This window comes from Harpia harpyja, chromosome Z (assembly GCF_026419915.1).
Source record: "Harpia harpyja isolate bHarHar1 chromosome Z, bHarHar1 primary haplotype, whole genome shotgun sequence".
Taxonomy (NCBI): Eukaryota; Metazoa; Chordata; class Aves; order Accipitriformes; family Accipitridae; genus Harpia; species Harpia harpyja.
In genome coordinates this window covers 62,540,598-62,561,736 of record NC_068969.1, presented here as the reverse complement: position 1 = coordinate 62,561,736, position 21,139 = coordinate 62,540,598, and the positions used below count along the sequence as shown (strand labels likewise).

The window sequence follows — 21,139 nt, the reverse complement described above, 5'->3', positions numbered from 1 at the left end:
TACCACCAGCACCATCCAAAGCCTTTCATAACAGCAAAGCATCTGGAACAACCTTGCCTTCCACCTAACATGCAGCTTTGTTTTCCAGTGCAGGGGAAGAGGCACACATCAAGTGTTTAGCGAGTCCTGGCCCCTGCTCTAGGCTGCTCCAGAAAGCCTATCCTCAATTTTGGTGCGTTAAGAAAAATAAAGCTTTCAACTGCTACTGAACAAAATGCAAGTATGCTGAAACTACAGAAACTAGCATCCTTCCTTCTCCAGTCTGTCAGCTGCTCGTGTAGCTAACTGCCGTAACTGGGCCCATGAGATTTGGGGCTATTTTCTAAAGCGCAGCTTCTGACGGGGAAACCCCACTTTTATTAAAAAGGACAACTTGCAGAGTTCCTGGTTAGAGAAATCCCAACAACGTTACTGCGTGCTCAGAAACCTGACGATGCAAGGGAACTTCCAGTGAACTGTGGGAAAGAAAAAAAAAAGGACAATCAGTTTTGAATGGTCAGATGGGGATACTCCAAAGGCATCTGTGCTTTCTTGCTTTTTGAAGTCGGGCTGCGAAGGAAAGCCCCAGGGCTGGAAAAGGCTTTTGGATTGGGTTTTGGCGGTTTTTTGTTTGTTTGGTTGGTTTGTTGGGTGTTTTTTCTTCCAGCAGCTGGCAGCCGCACTGAAGGGATTTAGGAGCGAGCAGAGTACGGCATGTCCTGGCCCCCGCGGGCTTTGGACGTGTCCCTCCCCAGCGCCGTTGCTGTCGGCGCGCGGTCTGGGTTGTGTTTTTCACTCTGTTGCGTTGCTAATCCTGAAATAATACCTCTTTTTTCTTTTTTTTTTTAATCTTTTTGAGGAGCACGTGGTGTACTCCGTTCCCCACCCCTCCACCGCGCGCCGCCAACACTCCGGGGCGGCCCCCCCCGCCCCCCGGCCCGAGCCCCGCCCCGCCGGGCCCGGCCCGGCCCCGCCGCCCGGCCCGCGCGTCTCCCGAGCCCGCGCCCGCTCCCGCGCCCGCGCCCACCGTGCTGGGGCCGCCCGCCGCCGCGCTGCCCGGCTCCGCCGCCGGCGCTGCGGGCCGGCAGGGCGCCTCGGCCCGGCACGGCCCGGTACGGCCCGGCCCGGCCCGGCCCGGCTCGGCACGGCCTCGCGGGAGGGCGGCTGTGATCCGCCGCGGCCGGCGATGGGCGATGGAAGGAGCCGGTGGTGCGGTAAGGGGCGGCGTGTGCCCGTGCGGGTCCGGGGGGTGCGCTCAGCCGGGGCACTTTTTTCCTTTCGTTTACTTTTTCCTTTTTTTTTTCTTTCTTTTTTCCTTTCATTTCCTTTTCCCTTCCTTTTCCCTTCCTTTTCCCTTCCTTTTCCCTTCCTTTTCCCTTCCTTTTCCCTTCCTTTTCCCTTCCTTTTCCCTTCCTTTTCCCTTCCTTTTCCTTTCCTTTTCCCTTCCTTTTCCTTTCCTTTTCCCTTCCTTTTCCTTTCCTTTTCCTTTTTTCCCTTGTGCCTTATTTTCATTTCCTTTTTGCTTTTCCCTTTTCCTTTTTGCTTTTCCCCTTTCTTCTTTTATTTCTTCCTTTTTCTTTTTTCCTTTTTCCTTCTTGATTTGCTTTTTCATTTCTTTTTTTCTCCTCCTTTTCACACTACCCTAAGGGAAAAATCTCGGAGCCCACTTCTGCACTTATTACCGCTAGATCCCCAGAGTCACCAACCACACCAGGGAGGCTGCACTGGGACCTCCTCCCCAGGGCTGGGACCCCCAACCTGCATCCTGTATAGTTGGTTTTGCTTCTGTCTTCAGATAACTTGTCTGTGTAACCAATCAGCACTGTTGCTGCAGTGACAAGCTCTCTTAATCGTATCACATTCTCGAATTGAATGAGATGTTGTGAGAAAGCCAGCATCTTTGGCTGAGTAGTAGCACTGTGCTTTCTGGGGAGGAGTGGGGGTGAGATGAATTCACCAAAGATGTAAAGTTTTAGAACATTAAATGCACTCAGGGACACTCCTGTGCAATTGTGGTTTATCTTCATCCTTGCTACCGAGGACTGGAGCTACGCTTTTCAATGGGAACATAAACATAGTTGTAATGAGCTTGAACTTCATGCAAACTCACTGAAGATGCTAACTTCCCATATAGACACAGTATTTCCGTGCCATAAACAACAATTACCTGGCTCCCACTGGGTGCCAGTTAGTACATTGTCAGGCAGAGCAGATCTATGCATTATTGAAGCAATTTGGCTGTGTAATGGGCAACTGCAATTACTACTGCGTTTGCAGCTTCAGTCAGGCTTTAATTCTGTCTGTGCATGGGGCCATTAAAACAGAGAAAGTCAAATGCAATATTTCTAATGAAACTGGTGGTTGCACACCCAGTGTTTGAAGCAATTGTAATAGGCTGCTGAGAATCATCAAGCCTTTCTGGTTTAGCTAGTAGAAAGAAATCTCTTTCTACTCCAAATGCTTTTTCATCAGTCATATCCTTAGCTGATGTGTTTTCAGCAGTTGTTACCAGTTTAATGCTAGCCATGAATCTGACCTAGCTCTGTTGATTTACACAGACTGAGAGTTTGGCTACAGAGATGTTGGGTTTGGGGTATGCCTTTGGTGGGAGAAAAGGTGAGGTTAAACCATGTGGGAGTCCCTGTGCAAATGCTCCCCTTCAATTACAGCCTTGGTTCACTGCAGAAAAGAGTATAAGAAAATCCTTCGTGGTAGTGGTGATGTTAAAAACAATTCCAAGAAACTTAAGCGCTGCTCTCTTCAAAACTTGATGAAACAAAAAAATTAGGTCTTCTTGATACATAAAGAAAATTCTTGCACAGCTTACCTGTGTTAAAGGGGTCCTCTTGTGCTATTGGTGCTTGAGCAGATTATCTGATTTACTATTGCTATTTCTGTGCCATCAAATTGAGAAGGAAAAGAGCAATGAAGATCCTAATGAACACACTAGTGGTTTTTTTTTTCAGCAATTCAGTGAATTTCTTCACTGTTGTCAAGCTGCATAGCTGAAAGACCTGGATGTTATTCAGAGTATTTCCCTTCCCCCCCCTCCACCCGACAGTCCTTTCTATTCTTGCCCATCTTACCAGGAAAGTTTGGCATTTGGTTTTGCAGCTTTGATTTAAAGAGATGGTTTGGGGTTTGATTCCTGTGGGATGAAGAGGCAGTCTGTCTGCAGGACTGCTGCGGACCAGTGCCACAGAGCATCTCTGCAGACGAGTGGTTGTCTCTGTGGGTGTGCTCTGAGCCAAGTGCTGGGAGCTTCAGTGTCGGGGCTGGCGGTCGAGGCAGCAGAAGTGACACCCTGCACATGGCCGTCAGTGCAGAGGAAGGACGCTTTGGCCATGGCTGATAAACTGTCCTTGCGCATGCAGCAGAATTGCTTGCTTGAAACCATCCCTGCTCCATGGAGAGGTGGGCTGGCAGACCTGGTGATTTTTTCTGAGGCGTTGCATGTGTTTCTTTTTGGAGTTCCTCTGTTTAGTTGCAACGGTCCTGAGAGAGAGCAAGAACCTGGGGTACTGCTGGGTGCTGGTTTAAAGATAATTAGAGGTAGCACAATGTAGTGGCTTAGGGAAGAGAGCCTAAGGGAGGGGGTAGCATCTGGAGAGTAAGATTAGGTGGGTCCCCAGGGTACCGGAGAGCCATCTGCCAAGCTGCTGTGCTCCAGCTGAGGCTGGGCAAACCTGTGAACTGCTGCCAAGACTGAAAGGTCGGGGCAGTCAGCCACCAGCCAGAGTACCCCACTCCACGTCAGCTCTGCGACGCGGGCGCTGGGGATCCCTGGGGTGCAGCAGCTGGTAGAGTTGGTTGGTGCAATGTTCGCAGGCTCGGCCAGAAGAGGTGGGAGCGATGTCCTTGGGCTCAGTGAAGCGTGCCACCCATTCTCCTTGAAGGGACGTTTCCTCGCAGCTGGTTCCTGATGGAAAGCTGGCTTGTGGCAGAGCAGGGATTTCACAGTCTAGCTCTCCCACCCAGACCCGCTCCATGGCCTGGGGGGTTTGTCACATTCCGGTGGGTTGTAAGACTGTGTGTGGGTTCTTCCCTTTTGAAGTTTGGCTGAGAGGGGGTATGTGTGATAGAGAGCTCCTCTGGATCATCACCGTGTGGAGAAGTGGGGCCGTCGATGGACAAATTTAGCTCTTGAGCAATTTGTGTCTTAAGCATCTGAATCTCTTTCTGAAGGGATTCGTCTCCTCTGGCACCCATTGTAACAGAGGCTGTTTCCACTCCTTTTTTCCTGTTTTCACAGAGATGAAGTTGGGGGGGTGTAGAAATTGTATGCTTCCATGGGATGAAAAAGCTACTTGAGACCAGCTCTAAGTGTCTGCTCGACACTTCAGTGCTGTTCTAAGTGTGTTGTTCCTCTCAGGAATGGCACTGTTTGAAGTATGCTTCTGCAGTATGTTTCCAAGCGCTTTTTCTGAGCCCAGCCACTCCCTTGCTCTGAGATGCCTCTTGCTGGTGTGGCAGTGCCTGTTAGAGACCACAGGCTCCTGGGATGGTAATGCATCTGAGCATTTATTCTCTGCATTACAGAGATGAGCAAGGTGGGTCGTGGATGGGGCTTAAAAGCAGGGTGGGGTGAGGGCACCAGCACCTCTGGGTGCAGGCTAGGTTGCTACCGGTTGAATCAGGAGTCAGAGCAGTTCAGGTATTAATCTAGCCCTTGAAGCTTGAATTGCTCCTGAATTGACTGTACTTCCTGGATGCTGGAAGCAAACAAACCTGCCGGGGCACCGTATCAAGCTGTCTGTCAGGGATCAAGCTGTCCATCAGAGCGGGACCTCTGCACTTGCACCTCCAGCGAGCCCCTTGGCCACCAGCTCTGGCTGCGGGAAGTGCGTGGTGTTTGCCGTGTCTTGCTTTGCTAACTGTACGAAAAGATCTTCAGTGCCATGACCGCTGGGGTAAGCCTGAGGAGACCAGGCTGGAGCTGGCTTGTGAGGATGGGCTGCCAAGGCAGAAGCACACTGGTCACTGTCACGCTTGCTGAGGGCTTCAAGTCACAGCCATGGCAATTTTTTTGACTCCTGGTGAAAGGACTGAATAAGAGGGCATCGTCTTGAGTCTGTGATACAGTAGTTTGGGAGCAGTAAGAAGACGACCCAAATGGCACAGATTACACGGTGCAAGCCTCCCTTTCTGCAGAAGCGATGAATGGGGCTTGCTTTCTCTTCTTGGCATGTGGCACAGTGGAAGAGGTGGCTTATCTCCAAAGTGTACTCATTATTTTTTTACAACAGTTTTCAAACAGGAAGTGTCATTGGGGTAATAACCGCATCTCCCAGGCTGAACAAATGCCAAGTATGATGGCAAGATGCACTTAAGCCTGGGATATGGCTGCATTTCAGCGTTAATGGAAGAACCTTTACCGGGAAAGCCCTTTTCTCAAAAGAAAACAAATTCTAGTACCAGCAAGTTCCGGTTTTCATCAGCTTTCTTGTCTGTGGACTCACTGTGGCCTAATGAGGAAGAAAGAAGTATTAACTTTTTCACCAGTGGGACACTAGTGCCAGCTGGCCTACGTTGTGCTGCTCTTGGGGGGATGTATCACCTTTGGTGTCTTCTGCCTTCATGCCACGGCTGAAGCTGCCTTGGTGGCTCCTGGCCATTCATGGGGCCACAGCTGCCTGAGCATGCTCATGCTGGCACTTCTGAACTCGCACTTTCTTAGCAAGCGAACAGGCTGCTCTTGCAACAACATCTTTTCAGTCCCCCAGCACTTGCACAGCAGGAGGCTTACATGAAATTTGTTGGTGTGACTTCTTGCTTCTGCCTCAATTGTGCCAGGGAGAAGATGGCTCAGATCAAACTTCCATCAAATTTCTGATCTGAAAAACTTCTGTTAAATCTAGTTAAGACTCAGAGAGAACAATTTAGGTGAAGGCTGTAAAACTAATTTAAATATGTGATAGGAAATAATCATGCAGGGTCCATAAGCTATGTCTAAGTTAGAGGGAGATATATACCCCTTTTTGCATGCTCTGTTGCTGTGTTGTAGCTCTACAGTTTGCCCTTGCCACAGAGGAAATGCAGGTTTTTACACCTTTGCAAATGTAAATTCTTCCAGTTGCTCTTGTGTAGAGTGGTTTGGGCATTGGGTGTGGGATTTTTTTCTTGTTTGTTTTACTGTTCACTGAAATTTGGGTGCAGAGTATTTTAATCACTTTGGGATACTATCTTAAACCATGTTTGTAATATTGCTTTGAAAAAGGAAGATAAGCTCTCCTGATATCCCATCCTTCTTTACTTCCATCCATAAAAACAGCCCTTATTTAGCTGGACATAGAGAATGTACAGCACATGGGAAAGGATGCGCCTTGCAAGTTCTCAAGGCTCAGCAGGTGTTGGCTTGGGTTTTGGAAAGAATTGAGTTGCTTAAAGATACAGAGGTAATTTTTGCTAGGCTCATGAGGCACTTAGGAATATCCAAATTTTAGCTTCCATGGAGTTGAAATCCATGTGGGGCGGACCTGTAGCCTGCCTAAACATTGTTCCCCTGTCTGAGATACCTAAACATGATGGAAGTGTACTACCTGCTGAAAAGAAGCAGTCTGTCAGTTTGCTAAATATACTCGGAACAGACTGAACAAAAAAGTAAATGCAAAATGTCTAGCACGTGCACCACTGAATTCTCTGAATAAAAGATGCTGTCTTTGTGCAATTTTTCTTAAATCAGGCCCCCATCCCAATGCTGTTTGCCACAACTCAGGAAAAATACTTGCACTGTGGCTTTATTAAAAGTTTTGGGTCTTTTTTGCTATCCTTAATATTTTATATCTAAGAACATGGTGGTTCACACAGTGAGCTGAAGCCTACCTCTCGATGGGCTTGCTTTGATTCTTGCACATACCTTAGAAATAATGCATAGACATCCAGAGGTCCATACAGCACACATCAGAAATCACTGACTTGGCAAATACAAAATGCTGAGTGACCTTTAATGGTAAAGTGTAATCATACAGACTTTGAATTAATATGCTGTTCACATTCACACAGTTACAGCTCAGACAGTGTCAGCCTTTGCATAATAAAAAGCACTTAATTCAGTATAACAGCTGACTGCTTCCTAACAACTTCAACCAAACAACGAGGCAAACGTTTCTTTAAGGGGAGAAAAACTCAAGTGCAGGTGTAAAACAAGATGACCAGACTGAAAACAAATTTTACCTGCAAGTACTTGATACTGCTGCTAAGGCATCCCTTTTTTGTCACCGTTCCCATGCCTTTTTTCTAAGCAGCAACTCTTTCGCTTCATTTCTGAATTGAGCCTCTCATCAGACACTGAACTTTTGTGAAGTCCGCCTTTGAGCGGGGAGAGCAGCTCCGATGGTATCTGTGCCCTTTCAGTTGTGCTCTCTCCAGCCTGACTGCTTCCTGGGAGGCTGCTCCTGGTGAACACATCCCGCGGCGCTGGGAGTGGCGCTGGGAGCTGCACAGGAAACCTGCAGTGCCCCGGTGCCTTTTGGTGAATCCCTGGTGTGAAGGTGTGGGGTGCATTGCGGTGAGGACTGAGGAGTGGAGCTGGCTGGACGGTACTGAGCCTGTGGTCTGGCCAGTCCAGTGCCATGCCAAAGCCCGATGAGCAGGTAAGAGTGGCTGGCTGCACCGGTTTGGACCCAAGGTCACTTTAGCCCAGGAGCACATAGCTGGTTGTGGATGTCAGCAGATGCCTGGGAAGAGTTCAGCTTGGAGCTTCATGAGAAGGATGTGATTTCTATGTGTGTTGTGGATTTGTATCCCTGGAGCTTGTTCACCCTCCTTTTCAGCTCCCATAGGATTTTGGTTTCCATGACATTGCTTTGCAGGGAGGTCTGTGGCTTTGACTACAAACTGTATGAGGAACCGTCTCCTGTTTGGTGTGATGCTGACTCCTAATACCTTCTTTTGATGTCCTCTGGCTGCTGTGTTAAAAGGGGTGGTGAATCACGGATTGCTTTTTGCCTTTTTCAGACTCCTTATGACTGCATGCATCTCTGCCACGTGTCTCTCCGCTGCCTCTTTCCTTCAGCTGAGAAGTCCTTGCTGACTTGGTTACCCCTTTCTGTAATGCAAACTTCTCTGCTGGACAACGGCTATAGGCAATGCCCTCACGCAAGCCCTTTCTTTCATCCCCCATCTTCTGGCTCTCTACACATCTCCCTGCAACTCCTGGTAGTTAGGAATTAGTTTAAAACCTGAGCTGAGATCTGTTCTCTTCCAACTTTACTTTACTAGTGTTAACTTCTGGCAGCTCCAGCTGAGATTCAAGCAGGCAAAACTCCTGTTCTTTTGAGTCTTAATATATTTTACTGTTGCTTTAATTTAAGAATTGCAAACACCTATATTAGCATGTGGGGGGGTGTGTGTGAGGAAAAGACAAACGTGGTGTATGAGGTCACGTGGAGGTAAAAACTACAAGCCTTGCTAGCAGTCTTTTTATGAGCACCAGCACTCTCTCTGCTCTCTCTTGTGCTGTCAGTGCACTAGCTTTCACCAGCTAGCAAGTTTAACTCCAGCTTTCTGCATTTCATCCTGTTACTTAGGAAGGTGACTTAAGAAAAGCTCAACAGAAATAGTCTTTTCAGAACAATTAGTACAACCTGTTAAAAGCAGTGAGGCTTGCTAAGCTCACGCCCACGCAGGAGTGATAACAGTGCTTGAAAATAAGGGCTAACCACTAGTTGTGCCAGGCTGTTGTGGGGGCTGTCCGTCTGTGATAGCAAAGGCAGAGCTCTGAATGCATGATTCTGTTAAAACTTGACCATGGCATTGCCGCTTGATTCACATGGTCCTTTTGCTTTGCTGGGAACTTGCTGGAGAAGGTTGTAAATCTGTGGAAAACTTCTATCCATCATTCCTGCCTTTCTTTTATTTTGTATTTTTTTAAGCTAGCTCCATTACCAGTTACTGTATTTCTGTCAGTCTTTGGGGAAACTCCTGGGGTGCAGAAGACAAGATGAAGATAGATGTTTAAACTCCTCCTGAGAGCATAAACTGACTGGATCAGGGTATATGATAGGCTGCTGCGAGGCATTTGGCTTTTTTGCTGCTAGAGATGTTGGTGAAGCAATGAGAATAGAACAAGCACAACCTGGGATTAGAAGTGGTCCAGGCGTGGCTATGAAGTCCTCCATAGCTGGCTGTCCTTTACAGGCATCCTGCAGAGGCTTTTTCCTGCTTCCCTGCGGTAGTGCTGACGGCTCCATTGCGGCTGCTGCGGCATCTCCCCAGTAGCCTCTGTGAAACCACCAGAAAACACTGTGTCACCTGCCGTCAGGGAGCTGGCACCCATCTGCTGTGCGGCTGAGGGGGAAGGCGGTCAGCTCTGGGAAAAGGAGCTGTGCACGTGCAAGAGTGTGCAAAACTGGGGCTCCCCTGAGGCTGCCTCATGGTATGGCTTAGCTGTGGAGAGACCCCCACCCCAACTAGCCAGTTCCCTCCAGGTTTTCCAGTAAGCCTAGGAGAACTGGAGTAACATTTCTTTCCGCGGGTAGAGTGGCTGGGTTCTATTAAGACAGCTTCCAGGGGTCCCCCTGAGGATGCTTTGACCTCTCTGTCCTGGCTCACAGCCCTTCGTGAAAGGTCCTTAAACCCCTTCCTGCTGATGTTTTCCTTTAGCATGACTGGTCTCCTGCTGTCCAGCGTTTTGGCTGACTCTTGCTCCCTGAAGGCTCAAGCTTGGGCACCCATCCCATTCTGCTTTTTCCCAAGCACCATTTTCCCAGGTCTCGTGCGAGAAGTCAGTCTGTCTAACAGCATCTGTCCTCTCAGGGGGTCTGAGAAAATACAGACTGACATTCGCCAGTTAATTATCTGCTCTTTCGAACACTTCCTCCGTATTAGACGTTTTCAGAGAAAACACAGGACCTTAAGTGTGAATGCTTCAGGAGGCATGGGTTCACGCCGGCTGTTTGTGCTCAGACTGACCCATTCCTTGGCTCAGCAGCTGTGGACAGTGTCATCTCCTTCCACTGAGACCCACAGGGATGGAGCCCAGCTCTCCTGTTCGCTCAGCTGCAAATGTTGGTGAGAGAACAAGACTTTGATATTCCTCAATGAAGGAAACGGTATGTCCCAAAATAGGCTCCAACCAGAATGTCAGTTAAATTCAAAAGAGGATGCTTTGGTGCTTTCCTTCCGTGGAGAAAGGAGAAGCATTTTCTTCAGGCTTGGATGACTTACCAGGCCTATCTAAAAATCACCGAGATTTTGGGAGGGCAGTCTGAGGGGACCTTATGACTGGAGTTGAAATCAAATTCATCCAGAGCGAGACATTGTGCTTCAGGAAAGGCTGCAGCCAACTCTCATCAGAGGCCTGCCTAAAGCCACCTCTCAGGGCTGAAGCGTGGCAACTGTTTCTCCTTGCAGCTACTGACTTTCTGCTCCAGTTTGCACATTCAGAGAGCAGAGTGGAGCAGAGGCAGTATGCGTGCTTCATGCCGGGCTGACTTACCTGTCCTTAGCAGCTCCTGCTGGAGGAGCAGCATCCGTGAGGTCTTAGCATCCTACTGCTGTTCAGTTCAGTGCTGAGACAGGGATTCAGCAGCTTTGCTTCCCGTGCTAACTTGAAGCCACCAGGAGAGCCGTGGGCACATCCTAAACAATCTCTGCTCCCTCAGCAAGGGACAAAAGCCCAGCGAGGTGGGACCTCTGTTGACACACACCAATGCCTTCTGCGAGCTCAACAGAAACTGGTCCAGTGTGTTGGCAGGAGCTCTGAGGGGTGAGGACTGCCATGTCCAAGCTAATGCAGTTTGATGAATGTTATACAAAATTCACCCAAGAGGCAAATGCAGCCTCCCCAACTCCTGACCAAGAACTGTGACCCAGAGAAGTAGGCTTGATCAAACATGTTCAAACAGGCAGAAAGCACTGCAAGAGTGGTGAACGAGTGGGCAGGAACTCGCTGCCACTCTGCCCAGAGTGTAACTGGACTAAAAAACAGTGTGTGTGTGGCTCATGAGAAATGTATGTACAGCTGGCCTGATTTAAGGGGATTGATGCTCTGAGCAAGTGTGGCTGTCTCCTGCAGTGACAAACACCAGATGCATCAAAGGTGGTACTAAAGCCCTCTGAGGGAAGCAATTATGAAATGAGCTGACCTGGATGCAGATTTCTTTGCCCTTGAGCTGAGGGAGAGGGCTTAAGCAGGAGTTTTATATCCCTTCCAATCTTGCTTGTATTTAATCCTTGCTAATGCAGCTTGGAAAGTGCCGTGAACATTTCTCCAGCCCTTCTCTGAGCTCCCAGGTTTGGGGCATGATGACTTCTGCAAGTTTTGGGTGAGTGGCAGATTGAAAGAAGAAAAGGAGAGCACATGTTCTCTCTCGATTTTCTGTTTTCTGGATTTTTTTTCTGTTTTTTTTCTGTCTCTAAGGAAGGACAACAGTAAAGCAATAGTCTTAAAAGCCAGCTCTGACCTCATAGCATCCTCATTCTCTCCCCCTCTTTCTTTCTCTTTTTAATATCTCTTGTTTGGATGAAATATCATAAACTTATCCTTAAGCCTGGATCTGGAGGCTCTGAACTGCTTTACCTTTACACATCTTTATAGTGCTCTGACAGCCTAAATAGATGTTAGGTTCAGCTGTTCCCATGCACAAGCCAGCATCTGTAATTCTCATCAGCGGTGCTGAGCACTTCTGAAAATCAAGTTATCCCTTTCAGATGCCAAGACAAAGGTCTTGCACCCTCCACTTAGGCACCTAACTCTGATAAATGCTGCCCTGTATACTGATAAACCATTAATTTAACAAATAATTTCTGCCTATTATTGGATGATGCAGAGGGTGCTGTGAACCAGACTCTTCTTCATTGCTTTACAGTAATGTACAGGCAAATATAGACCCTTGGAAGATGGGTTTGCTGGCAGGGAAGCTCAGTGCAGCAGATGTCTGTGAAGCCTCGAAGAGCAGGGCTGAGGGATGGAGATGCTGCGTCCCAGAGGTGTGTAGATCAGAAATTCCTGACTGCTCAGGAACTGGACTGCTCTGTCCATTTTATTTTCCTTTTCATTCATGTGTGAGTGGGATTTGGCACCAGCTAGTTTAGCCATCCCATCCCTTTGCATCCATCTGGGTAGGCTGAACTTTTGCTTGGCTCTGTAAGCTACTCCTGTCCAGGCAATTGCAGACCGAGAGCCTCCTCCTGTGTGCTCTGGGTCCAGCTGTTCCTTTTCTAGCCCTTCCTGCCCCCCCCCCCCCCTTCCTGCAAATGAATGCAGCCCTGTAAAACCAGGGGAGACATGGAGGCTTCTTCCAAGCTCATTTCATCATGCTTGTGATGGTAGTCATCTTTGTGCTAGAAAGCCCTTCGTCTGTTTTGTCACATTTTTCCCGAAGTATTTGGTAGGCTAATGTTAGCAGGTCCATTGAAGTACCCGATGGAGCCCTAGTGATGAATAGTTGGAGCAGTGAATGGTAAATAAATATATCCAAGACCTCTGCCTTAAGATCTACTGCCCACTTACATCAGAGGTATGTTGGACTAAATCCTGCAGAACTGGTGCAATGCAGAAAGGTGACACAAGAAATGGGGGTAAAAGGCCAGGAAAACCTGGAGCAAAACAGTTCTAGGGCATGGGGCAAGATAGTTATTTGCCAATATGCTCTTGGAAGAGAATGTAATTGTTGGGAGAGCTGGCCTTGGAGGAATGTATGGATTTCTAATTCCATCCATCTCTGATTAAAGAGCCTTGACCATGTGTTCCTGTGAATTACGTGTCTTCTGTACTTTGAATTTCTGTTTGTAGCTGATGCTTACCCTAAGGTATTTGGTGGAAGTGCATAAAAGTTATTGTTGTCCTGGGGGGCAAAATACTCCATCTGGCTTCTTTATTTTAAAGAGTATTTTTGTAAACTAAGGCGTTTGCCAATATGAACCGTGCAAGGACTTGCTATGCCGTAACAATTGGCTGCCTCAAACATAGGATATGTATATAAAGGTCACTGAAGAATTTATAGAGTTAATGATTTATTTCATCTGTCACTTCAGACAGAAGAATTATAAGCTCCATCTTGCCTAGCTAGGAAGAAACTTAATGCCAACTGCAGACAGTTTTTGCACTAGTTTATTGCTGGTGTGTGCTTTATCTTGGAGATTTGATTTGTTCCCACCTGTTCTGAAAACTAATTTTAATCTTAGTCCTGCAGCCTTTCTCTCCTCTGAGAAACTGGACCTTCACTGTGTCTAGCTGCTTCTTATGAGTAGGAAGCAGTGGGAAGGTGCTGGTGGCACCAGGCCTGGGTGGCATTGGGATGCTTGATCCGTCCGTCCATCCATCCCCCCCCAGGTGCTCCCCTGCTAGCTGTGGAGACCACCCTGTGCCCCCTCCCCGCCTCCTGGCCACAGAGGCAGGTTTGACATGTCGGTATCATTGTAAAAGCAGGTTGGGCTATTGTCCTGATCTAGATGGAGGTGGTCAGGTGTGGGCTGCCCAACAGGGACCCTCAGACATCACTCACCACACGTTTGCATACCTTATTAACCTTTTTCCCATTTTTGAACATCCTTGTTGTAGCCCTTGCTCCTCCCTTTCTCCACCGCAGTCTTCTCCCAGAGAAACAGCCTGCCCCATTTATGGTTTTCCCATGGGTCCCAGTTCTGCAACATTGATACTCAAATTTGCTATTTCTGATACTATTCCCTAGGCATTTTTAACCCTAACTAGTGTTACTGAGATGGTTGCCCAGTGCTGCTGGCCTTGCAGTGGGCAAGCCAGCTAAAGATGTGAGGGATTGGGTGCTCTGACATCACTGCTTAATACTGAAATGCTTGGGTTTGAAGACAGAGAGGTGAGCTCTTCAAAAGCACTCTTGAGTTGGCCCATGCCTGCTCTGGTTGATCTTGGTGGTGGTAAGAGTTAAATGAACACTTTGAAAATCCTACCTGACAGCCCACCTGAAGGGATTTCATGTTCCTGCTGCTGTTTTTTCACCAAAAGGTAGATAAGCTTTGTTTATTTTGACTCTACAGGCAGAAGCACTTGTGTGGGATAATGATGTATCGGCTCACGCCCAGACTGTTGCCAAGGCCAAATATGAATTTTTATTTGGCTTGGAAGAAGAGAAGCATTCAGAAATGGGTAAGTGCTATTTATTACTATTGGGATTACTACTGGGGGGGGGGGGAATAATAATCTCTTAAGCCACTCAGGAAAGTTTTGCAGAAGCTGCTCCCTAATGACCCCACAAGGGCTCGCTCACTGTGCTACGCTGCCCTTCGCCGGACCACGGTGCAAGTACCAGATCACACAAGCCTGCTGGTTTGGCCCCAGAAAATGACAGCAGTTCTCTCTCTTACGCCCCCCCCGCTTTCTCTTTGGCTCACCTGGGCCACCTCGATGTGACAGTGGGGACTCATGTGCTGGAGACATGTTGGCGGAGGGAATCCCAGCACTCCTCTGCAGCGGAGTTTTTCCAGCCACGCGTTCTGCAATTGCACATGCTGAAACACGGCCATCTCTGCCTGGAGGTTCTTCCAGGAATGCCCTTTGTGGTCTGCATGCTGCTCTTCCCACAGCTAGAGGTAGATAAGATTTTAATTTAGATACTTGAGGTGGTATCTGAACTGCTCCGTCCTCTGCAGTTAGGTGCAGTATCTAATGTTATGCTAAGGATCAGTCTTGTTTCTGTTCTGTTCTTGTGAATACAGGGCGTTTTCTACCTTTTCGAAGCCCAAGCTTAGAAGAAAAGAAATGTCGTTACTATACCTATTTCTCTTGCCTCATTGTAATTATCAACAATCCCTGCCCTCTTTGCAAAAGTATTTCCTCAGGCTGTTCTCTTTGCACCTTGATCCTTTCTCATTGCAAACTTCCTGGAATGTCGCTTTTAATCAAAGAAGACTCCCTTCTTGCCAGAGAAGGGCAGCACTTGCGTACAGAAACAAGCTGTGTAGACTCCTCCACTTCAGTGAGGAAAGGGGAAAAAAAAAAAAGGAAAAAAAAAAAGCAGAACTGAAGTCTGGAAAGTGAGTAAACAGTTTCTCCCTAGATTTTCTGAAGTGTGGTGTTCCATTTGGGAAATCCTAATTGCAGAGTGGAGGGGGAAAAAAACCCAAACAACGGAAGTGTCCTCATTTAGGAATTTTAAAAACTTTTACAAATTGCCACAAAGTGTGTATTGGATTATTACATGAATCATGATGACCTCATTTCTTGTTTGAAGACACACAGTGTGAGAGCACTGTCAGCAGGCATTAGTACATTTCCGGAGATTGGCATTAAATAAAGTATGCTGCATCTAATAAATCAAGTGAATCTATTGTTATTACTAACCAAAACAATTACCAAATGTGATGGGTATTCTAGCTGACTGAGTACTGAGCCCTCAAATAAAGGGTGGCAAAGAATAAGCCAGATATATTGGTTTATGTGTGTACTTTTCTGTGTTTTTCCTGTGCTGCTTCTTGCCTTGTTTCTGAATCTACTTCTGTTCCTTTATTAATCAGAAACTACCATTAGGGGCTAACAATTAGTGAAATGGGAGTGACTTCAAAGGAGCGTTTCCATATATTTAACGGTGGTTAACATATAACATTTGTGAATTGCACCCGAAAACTGGGTGACCTTGTGCCTACCCAGACGGGCTTCATGCTGTCCCAGACAAATGCATACTCTTCCTCCTCCTCCAGGAAGATGTTTGACCGTAACGGATAAATGAGAGTGGTGCTGCCCCTTCTATTTTTTTTCTTCAAGTGAGCAGATTTTAACTGCTTATTAACTGGAGATGAATGAGGACAGGGTGACTGAGGGCACAGTAGTACAAACCCAGGGCTCTGTGCACCAAATCCTGGCTTCCTTTGATTTGACATATGTTGAGTATGTCGTGACATACGTTTTGCGGGGAAGCAGCTATGCCTGAAAGTCTTTCTGTCATTCTATGTGTTAGATGGGGAGGGAAAAAACGCCACCAAAAATCCAAACAAACCTGCTTCTTTCTAAAGTTGCCTTTAAAAGAAAGAAGACATGGCTTTTGTGGGTCAAAGTATGAAAGATTTCAAGCAAATGAGTGATGGGGGCAGGGCCAGGAGAAGTACTGTTTTTTAAACTTGATCAAGAGAACAGCTTGCCACTGTGGGCAGTAAAGCTGAACTTTAATTTATCTAACGCAAAGCAGTTTACCCGTGCCTTGGCTGGCCTCAGAAACAGAGAATGTAACACACAAGCTGCTGAACGGCTTAATTACTTCTGCCTCCCAGTTTATCCTTTCCCTTTTGGCCGCAATCATATTACTGAAGCCCTGCTGGATACTGTTGAGGGTATAATTTTTTTAATTGGGTACTAAAATACTTGCATTGGACAAGCCAATTCACAAAGAAGGAAGAATAATTGGGGCCAACTCTAGGAAACACTTCTGTTTGCCTAGATGGGAGATGGCTGACTTTGTTAATAAGCTGCTGTGCTGATTTTTACCTTCCAGGTTGAAGCTTGTGGTCATTTTCACAGGTGAGAGGAGGGGGAAAAAAGGTTAGATGCCTGTAGAAGAGGTGTTTCATCGATGATATTCAAATGCTAATAAAGCTGCCACATTAAAAACAGTTCCTCCTCATTTCTCTCCTTTGCTGCCCTCAGTCTGGTTTTATCTGGGATATTTGTGATCCCTGATGTACTCATGTGCTCTCATCTTTACTGTGTAATGCCTCCCTTCTCCTGTCCTGTCCTGTCCTGTCCTGTCCTCTCCTCTCCTCTCCTCTCCTCTCCTCTCCTCTCCTCTCCCATCCTCCCACCCTGGATGCATCACTCGGAGCAGAAGCAGGTCCAGGCCCCTGGGACCCTAATCACATCGCGGGAGGGCTTGGGGCTGTACATCTCCCTGCAGACCCCTGCTTGTGGGGCTGCTTCTTGCTGCCGTGGGAGCGGGGAGGATGCACCACGCGCGGCCATGCGCCCCTGTGCTGCCTGGCCACCTTCCTCGGTGAAAACCCCAGCCTTCTGCCTTCCAGCAAAAGAAAATGTTTTTTAAAAACTGAATTTGGCTGGGTTGCACAAGATGTCTTCTCAGCCTCGTTAACATAAAGGGTGCTTGTTTTATATGGAAAAATACCCTCCTCTGGAACTGGCTGTGGAAACAGTGATCTCTATTGAGCAGCCTTATCTTGAGGCTTGGGCACGCTACAGAGTACTGATTTTTATGACTTTGCAGTTAATATGTTTAAATACCAAAAAGAAAGAAAAAGTCCTGACAACATGACTTAGTCCTAACAAGTGCTTCCCTGGGGAAGAAAGAGAGGGATGCTACAAAATAATTGCTTGAGTAAACATGAAAGCCAAGTACCCCATAATTCCTGTTATATGAGAAAATAAATCCAAGACAGTTGTTAGGAAGAAAATAGCTTCTTAAGACTCATAAACAGTCTGATGCTTCTATGAGGAGAAAGCTTTCACCCTGCCCCTGCCCCGCTGTAACAGAGGGTTTAATCTTACCCTTCACAAAAAAGCCCTGTACAAAGAGTCCCTGCGTTGCTGTGCAAATCTGGTCTATCCCAACAGCTGCTGGAAGAAGCTTGTTTTTGAATTCTTGGTGAAACAAATAGCTTTTTGGAAAGCCTGTCACTTGCTGTTTTGTGTACAGTGAGGTGTCATGAGGCAGCTGAGCTCCTCTAACAGCTTGCTTCTGCCAAAAGAGATGGTCCCAGCCACACGCTGCAGTGGACTGTCTCATGCTAGTTCTTGTGCTCATCTGTTTTCTTAGCAAGCTTAAGCCAGCAAAACCAGTAACAAACCCAAAACAATACCCAAAAAACAATTCTAAAAAGGGTTTACCTTCTCCTGGCAATGTGCGCTGAATCACCTCTGCAAGGGGTCAAACAGTGCCAGAGCTGACACATGAAAGAAAACGAAATGCATACTTTAATCCATGCAACCTACTCATTACTGAACCTGAATCATGGAAATGATTGCTTTTGCTGTAGAATTGCTTTACCTTGTTTCAGGAGCAAAGGAAGCACACAATGGCTCCTTTTTTTGTACAAGCAAAGACTTTTCTGGTCCTATGATGCTGATGTAAACAGCGTTAAGAAAATTACTCCAGTAACTTTCTGTAAAATGGGTATCACTAACTTACTAGGCTGTCCTTTGCTCTTCTGCCTCGCTTGCTTCCTCTGTGTCACTTCAAGCCATCCATGTCCAGCTCTGCTGCATCCTCCTTGCACTGCATGGGTGTGGCACCTTCCTGATCCTCACTCTAAAAACTGCCCTTAGACCACAGTCACTCACACATTGCATCACTCTCATGGTAGATCAGATCACCGACTGTAGTCTTGCCCAGTGCTTCAACTGCATCCCTTTCCATTTTGATGCACCACCCTTTGTCATGTTTTCATCTCTTGGTCTTTCCATCTCCAGGCAATCCTGAAAGTCTGGGCTCCCTGGTCTGGTATCTTCCTCTGCAGCTCTGCTTTCCTGAAAAGGTACAATTCCCTGCATTTTCTGAGGGCTGAAGTATTGCCCGATTTTCACATTCATGTTGTGTAATTACAGGGGACAGAGCCTGTGAGGGTAGGTATGTCAGATGTGCATTTAAGAGTATGTCCTGCAACATTTATCAGGGACACATGCAAGGCTGGAATCTGGAAAGCTCAGACCTGTGGTGCCCCCACACACTTAATTAAAATTCCATCATCCTGTTGTGCCTACTTGTCTCTATCAGTGTTTTTTTGTTGTTGTTGCTTCTAGTGTCCCACTGCATTTTCTGACACACTGAAGACCCGCAGAAGTTTTTAAATAGTAGTGTGTAATCAATATAATAAATATGTTTTCTCATAGGTATCCCTGATGTTTGGTATTGCTGGTTGGCAATGATGCAAAGAGAAGGTTAACTTTTTAAATCTAAGTCTCCAGAGGTACTGTATTAAAAGGTACTTTTCTGGTCGAGTTTGTGCACTCTAAGAAGTGATTACCTCTCTGGCACCAGCACATTGACAGGCTGTGCCGAGTGCTCCTCTTTCACTCCAATGCAGAGTAAACCAGGTGATTTTGAACTACTGCTTGGATGCTCTGCAGAGCAGCAAGCTCCTACAGTGCTGTCAGAAGAGCACATCTGACTGTGCATATGGACAAATTAATGCTGGTGAAGAAGGACAGGTTGCACTGTGCTCTGCATCTCGGCTGCATGATGTGGACCTGTCTTTGCTGTCTCTCCCTTTGAATTTCTGAGTCCTGCTTCCCGGGGCTGGCCAAGGCTGGGGTGTGCTCTGGAGCCGTCAGGCATGGCATGGTGGATGTCTGGGTTTCCAGTCCGAGGGAAGGGAAAACTAAAGGGGTGTGAGGCACTATGCTAGGTCCCTTGCTCTGCAGGAGGAAACTGGATGTCTTGTGACCTGTACTTGAAAGCTGGATAGTTGAAGTTATCATCAGCTGCAGGGAGGAGATGACCACATCCTCAACTTGGTAAACAACAGAGTTGTTTGAAGGCCAAGGGTTTAGTACAAATAATCATTAAAACATGGGCTGTTTGTTTATTGTTTTTTAAAGGTGCAGAGTTAAGCACTCAGAAGTTAGGAAATGCCAGAGTTAAGGCAGTAATTACCTCCCTGTCTGTGGGCTGTCAGCCGAAGCTGAGAGCCGTGCTGACGCGAGCGCACAAATATTTTGGGGGCCTGGTGGTGCTGGCAGCCCGTTGGTGGTGTCTGGCCGCTTCAGATGCTCTGAGCACACGTGGCGCAGGCTGAGCTCGGCTGAAGCTGGCAGGGCTCAGAAACACTTCCCGGAGGCAGTCAGGCCCTTCTCTTCAGTCGGGCAGACGGAAAACGACGCATCCAGGTCAGTGGGCACAACAGGAGAGGCTCAGACAGCGGACTTGGCTGGCTGTAGGCGGGTACAGCTGGGCACAGCTGCACTTTTGCTTGTTGTTGCCGTGGGCTCCTCTCCTTGGCTTCAGCCCCATCACCTGGTGAGATAGGCAGCACACCAACACAAGCCCTCCATCGTGCTGTAGCCTTGATTCATCTCTGACGCTTTCTGAAGGAAAAGATGCATGTTATCCTGCTGCTGGAGATGGCTTGATAATAAACATGGAGAAGGCGTTTAATTAAAATTATGTGGGTAGATGTAGTTCAGGCCTGGTATTGCACTGAAAAAGTGTAACAGGGTACAGCAAGTGTTTTTCCTCTTTGCAGTTCACCACTTTAACAAGTGCCTTCTGCTCTAGACCCCCGCGTTGTTTACTTAACTCTGTCCAGCTTCCTGAGGAAGGGAATCTCATTCACTGGCAAGCTTGCTGAAAAGTTACTGTGCCATGTCCAGCTGCGCCTTTAGCAGCAAATACTGGGAGCCCAGGAGAGACACATGTCCCTCTGTGCCCTATTTCTGTTTTAGCTGGGTGCGTAACTTGATATCCAGCTCCTGTGGTGCTTTGAGGACTGCTTAGCAAGCTTTCTCTTAGCCTGGCTAATTGGTCCCGAACCCTGAAATGCAGTGAAGGACATCCTTTTCTGTGGATCTGCCTAGTTTCTTCAGCGGCTGCTGGAAAAATCCAGAGTTTCTGAGATCTGTGAGTAGTAGTGTGGGGTTTTTTAAGCCATTGTTGCTTGCTAAAAGTCTGGTGATATGTTTTTTATCTGAAGAGATCTTCTATTTGAAGGACTTTTGGAGGGTTTTAGAAAGATTCTTTAAAAATACAATATTTTAAATATGTAACATTAAGTACAAGTGGATTCAGAGAGGCTGTAAAGTCTTTGTAGATGCTGCAAGTGTCAAAGCAGCTGTGGGCTGTCACTGCTCCAGAAGTTTGCTCTTTCAGCTGAAGGCTCTTTGGGAGCTTTTAGAGTAATTATTGCTATCACTGTGGGTATCTACACTTCGAAAATCACCTGTTAGCTGCTTCCTTTCTAAGTCACAGCGGTGGAAAAATGGAAAATTTCAGATTCTTTTTGGATCTGTCTTTTGAATTTGGGGTTTAAGACTTTCCCAAATATAAGACTTAAACCAAAAGCCATGTCATTCCAGGCAGTGGGGCTTTAAAGAAGAAAAGTGCATTAAATATAGTAAGACTCACCGCGCTTTTACATCAGGATAAAGAGCCCAGATACTCCCTTTGTATTCCCTTCTGTTCCCGCTCATGCTGGCAGCTGTTTCGCTCTACTCTTTTGCTTTCCAGGGTAATGACTCTTGGGACCGAGCTATCTCACTGACCATCTGTGGCCCATGCAGCAATTTGTAGTGGATAATCCCTCA

General features: G+C 47.1%; 1 protein-coding gene across 2 annotated transcripts in view; it reads left to right on the top strand.

Annotated features, from left to right (window-relative positions):
• The first annotated feature begins 1,095 nt into the window (after positions 1–1,095).
• PSD3 (pleckstrin and Sec7 domain containing 3) overlaps positions 1,096–21,139 on the top strand; it is a 109,568-nt gene continuing 89,524 nt past the window's right edge. The window contains exons 1-2 of one of the 2 annotated variants that reach the window (XM_052776526.1): positions 1,096–1,193; positions 13,939–14,047. In XM_052776526.1, the coding sequence (XP_052632486.1) occupies positions 1,173–1,193; positions 13,939–14,047 (130 nt within the window). In that variant the 5' untranslated portion in view covers positions 1,096–1,172. Of the gene's footprint in view, positions 1,194–11,498; positions 11,911–13,938; positions 14,048–21,139 lie in introns of those variants that run through there. The other variant, XM_052776525.1, reaches the window with a different exon arrangement.